Source organism: Nothoprocta perdicaria, unplaced genomic scaffold (assembly GCF_003342845.1).
Source record: "Nothoprocta perdicaria isolate Ctin4 unplaced genomic scaffold, notPer1 scaffold_886, whole genome shotgun sequence".
In the NCBI taxonomy this organism is placed as follows: domain Eukaryota; kingdom Metazoa; phylum Chordata; class Aves; order Tinamiformes; family Tinamidae; genus Nothoprocta; species Nothoprocta perdicaria.
In genome coordinates, this window is record NW_020456183.1 from 1 (window position 1) to 3,474 (window position 3,474).

The following is a 3,474-nucleotide window of genomic DNA, read 5'->3' on the forward strand; positions in this document are numbered from 1 at the left end:
GGTCTTGGTGGCCATGGTACATGTCCCCATGACCATGGTTGTCCTGGTGGCCATGGCAGTCATGGAACACGTCCCCATGACCATGGTGGTCTTGGTGACCATGGTACATGGCCCCATGGCCACGGTGGTCTTGGCGGCCATGGTACATGTCCCCATGTCTATGGTTGTCTTGGTGGCCTCGGTGGCCATGGTTGTCTTGGTGGCCATGGTGGTCATGGAACATGGCCCCATGGCCATGGTGGTCTTGGTGGCCATGGTACAAGGCCCCATGGCTATGGTTGTCCTGGTGGCCATGGTGGTCATGGAATGTGTCCCCATGACCACGGTGCTCTTGGTGGCCATGGTACATGTCCCCACATGTGTGTCCCCCGTGCGCCACCAGCGCCGCCCCTACCTGATCCCTCCGGTGCTTTCGTCACCTCCCTGCTCTTCTTCTTGTTCTCATGGCCCTTGGTGGCCTTTCTGTCCCGGAGCCCTGAGGTTTTGGGGTCCTCCTCGCCCTCGCTCGAGCTGCTCTTGGCCTTGGGGCCTGCAGGATGGGGGGACAGGCGGTGCTCGGACATCCCTTGTCACCACCGCGGGCCAAGGAGGGGGACAGGGACATACCGTGACTGTGACCGTGACCATGGCCATGACCATGGTCGCCCTTGATGTGTCGCACGAACTTCTCCACCACCAAGAAGGCCACGATGCCAGCGAGCACCCACATGCCCACGGCCAGGACGCGCGCGTGCTCCTCACCTGCGAGGGGGACAACGGGGGCCAGCGTGACGCTGTTGTCCCCGAGGTGTCCCCAGCGCCGCCCGGACACCCCGACCCACCTTGGTGCGAGTGGCCGTGGCCATGGGGCTCCATGGGTCTGGGGCCATCTCCGTGGTGTGTGTGGGACACTGTGAAGAAGGGGGATGTGGGAAGGGTCAACCCATGGCAGGAGGTGTCACCTCATGGCAGAAGGTGTCACCCCATGGCAGGAAGTGGCACCCCATGGTGGGAGGAGTCACCTCATGGCAGGAGGTGTCACCCCATGGCAGGAGGTGTCACCTCGCGGTGGGAGGTGGCACCTCATGGCAGAAGGTGTCACCCATGGCAGGAGGTGTCACCCATGGTGGGAGGTGTCACCCATGGTGGGAGGTGTCACCTCATGGTGGGAGGTAGCACCTCATGGTGGAAGGTGTCCACCCATGGTGGAAAGTGTCACCTCATGGTGGGAGGTGTCACCTCATGGCGGGAGGTGTCACCCCATGGGAGAAGGTGTCACCCCATGGCAGGAGGTGTCACCTCACAGTGGGAGGTGTCACCCCATGGTGGAAGGTATCACCCCATGGCAAGTGTTACCTCATGGCAGAAGGTGCCACCCCATGGCGGGAGGTGCCACCCCAAGGCGGGAGGTGCCACCCCACGGTGGGAGGTGTCACCCCATGGCAGAAGGTGCCACCCCACGGTGGGAGGTGCCACCCCACGCCCCCCGCTCACCCAGCGCGTGGGGGATGAGGTGCAGGAAGGCGTCGCCCAGCAGGCCGCCCGCCGCGAAGCTCAGCAGCACCCGCAGCAGCGCCCGGTGCCGCGGCGCGTTCGACTCCACGGGGATGAGGTAGAGCACGAGGTAGGGCGCRCCGCTGATGAGCAGCGTGGCCCCCATGGCCTGCGGGGCGACACGGGGCACGTGGGCGCCGGGGACGCGCGGCACGCGGGCACCGGGCCGGTGGCAACGGGGACACTCACGTGCAGCCACAGCTGCAGCTGGTCCTGCTTGGGCCGGGCCGGCGGAGGGGTCCTGGGGGGCGGGCGCTCGGCAGCGTCCATGGGGACGTGGGGGCCGTGGCTGTGACCGTGGTGGAAGTCATGGAGCTCGTGGTGGCCATGGAACATGTTCCCATGGCCATGGTGGTCGTGGTGGCCATGGTGGTCATGGTACCTGTCCCCATGGCCGTGGTGGTCATAGTGGCCATGTAACATGTCCCCATGGCCATGGTGGTCATGGCCATGGCCATGGTGGTCATGGTGGCCATGGAACATGTCCCCATGGCTGTGGTGGTCATGGTGACCATGGAACATGTCCCCATGGCTGTGGTGCTCTTGGTGGCCATGGTGGTCATGGAACACGTCCCCATGGCCATGCTGCTTCTCCTGGGGCTCTTGGTGGCCGTGACCGTGCCCGTGGTACATGTCCCCGTGGCCGTGGTGGTCCTGGTGGCCGCGGTAGTGGTCATGGTGGCCATGGAACATGTCCCCATGGCCATGGTGGTCATGGTGGCCATGGAACATGTCCCCATGGCTGTGGTGCTCTTGGTGGCCATGGTGGTCATGGAACACGTCCCCATGGCCATGCTGCTTCTCCTGGGGCTCTTGGTGGCCGTGACCGTGCCCATGGTACATGTCCCCGTGGCCGTGGTGGTCCTGGTGGCCGCGGTAGACGTCCTGRTGGCCGTGGTAGACGTCCTCATGCGAGTGGCCGTGGTGGCCGTGCCCGTGGCCGACGTCCTGGCACAAGGACACGGCCGGGAGCAGGAGGGCGGCCAGGAGGGCGGCGGCGGCCAGGCCGCCATGGAGGCCCCGCGCCCGCCCACGCGCCGCCATCTTGACGTCCCTGCTGGGGAGAAATGATGTCAAGCCCCGCCCACGTTTGGGGGCGGAGCCTCACGGCCACTGTGGCACCACGTACCGTGGGGACCGGGATCCCATGGGCCAAAGCACCGAGACAAAGGGGTGGGGGTCCAGGGCGGCGCCCGCCGGTCATACCATAGAGACGGGAGGGCCTAGAGAGCCGCTCTTGCTCCTACCATAGAGCTGCCGGGGTGGGGGTCTAGAGGAGCACCCAGAGGTCATACCATAGAGCTGAAGGGAAGAGGACACAGAGCGGCACCATGAGTCGCACCATAGAGAGGGACACGTGAGGGTCCAGAGCGGCGCCTCGAGTTGTTTTCATAGACAGAGCAAGGAGGACTGCGGGGGGGTCATACAGATGGTCATAGAGACCATTGGTTGGGTCATAGAGATGAAGGAGGRCTGGGGKGRCACCATTGGTTGGGTCATAGAGATGAAGGAGGGCTGGGGTGGCACCATTGGTCGAGTCATAGAAATGAAACAACGAGACACCATAGGTGCACGAGAAGGTCCTACCATAGAGATGAGGGAGCCGTTCCAGAGCGACAATGGCAGACAAACCATAGAGATGACAAAGAGGCACCAGAGCGGCACCATTGGTCAAACCATAGAGAGTGGCAACAGGCACCAGGGCGGCACAAAGGGTTTTACCACAGAGACGGAGAAGAGGTCCCGGAGCGGCACCGGGGGGGAGGGGGGGCACACCATAGAGTCGGGGAACAGGCACCAGAGCGGCCCCCGCTACAGACAACCATAGAGACGGCGCCGCCAGAGCGGCCCCCTCCCCCCCACCATAGAGAGGGCAGCGCGGGGGGCTAGAGGGGGCCCCCCTCCCCGCCCGCCCCGGGAGGACCCGCGCGCTCTCTATGG

General features: G+C 64.8%; 2 protein-coding genes across 2 annotated transcripts in view; one reads left to right on the top strand and one right to left on the bottom strand.

Moving 5' to 3' along the window:
- Positions 1-394: 394 nt before the first annotated feature.
- Positions 395-1,959, bottom strand: LOC112958556 (zinc transporter SLC39A7-like; the record flags this gene model as incomplete). Its single annotated transcript, XM_026052422.1, has 5 exons — positions 1,723-1,959; positions 1,474-1,642; positions 822-890; positions 607-741; positions 395-529 (listed from the first exon to the last, which is right to left on the bottom strand). Coding segments are annotated over exons 1-5 (742 nt in total), but the record flags the coding sequence as incomplete, so codon positions are not given.
- A 1,003-nt stretch (positions 1,960-2,962) lies between these two features.
- The window catches only part of LOC112958555 (retinoic acid receptor RXR-beta-like), a gene marked incomplete at its 3' end in the record, with an annotated part of 9,806 nt that continues 9,294 nt past the window's right edge, over positions 2,963-3,474 (top strand). Inside the window, exon 1 of the mRNA XM_026052421.1 lies at positions 2,963-3,221. Coding sequence (XP_025908206.1) covers positions 2,963-3,221 — 259 coding nt within the window. The remainder of the gene's footprint in view (positions 3,222-3,474) is intronic.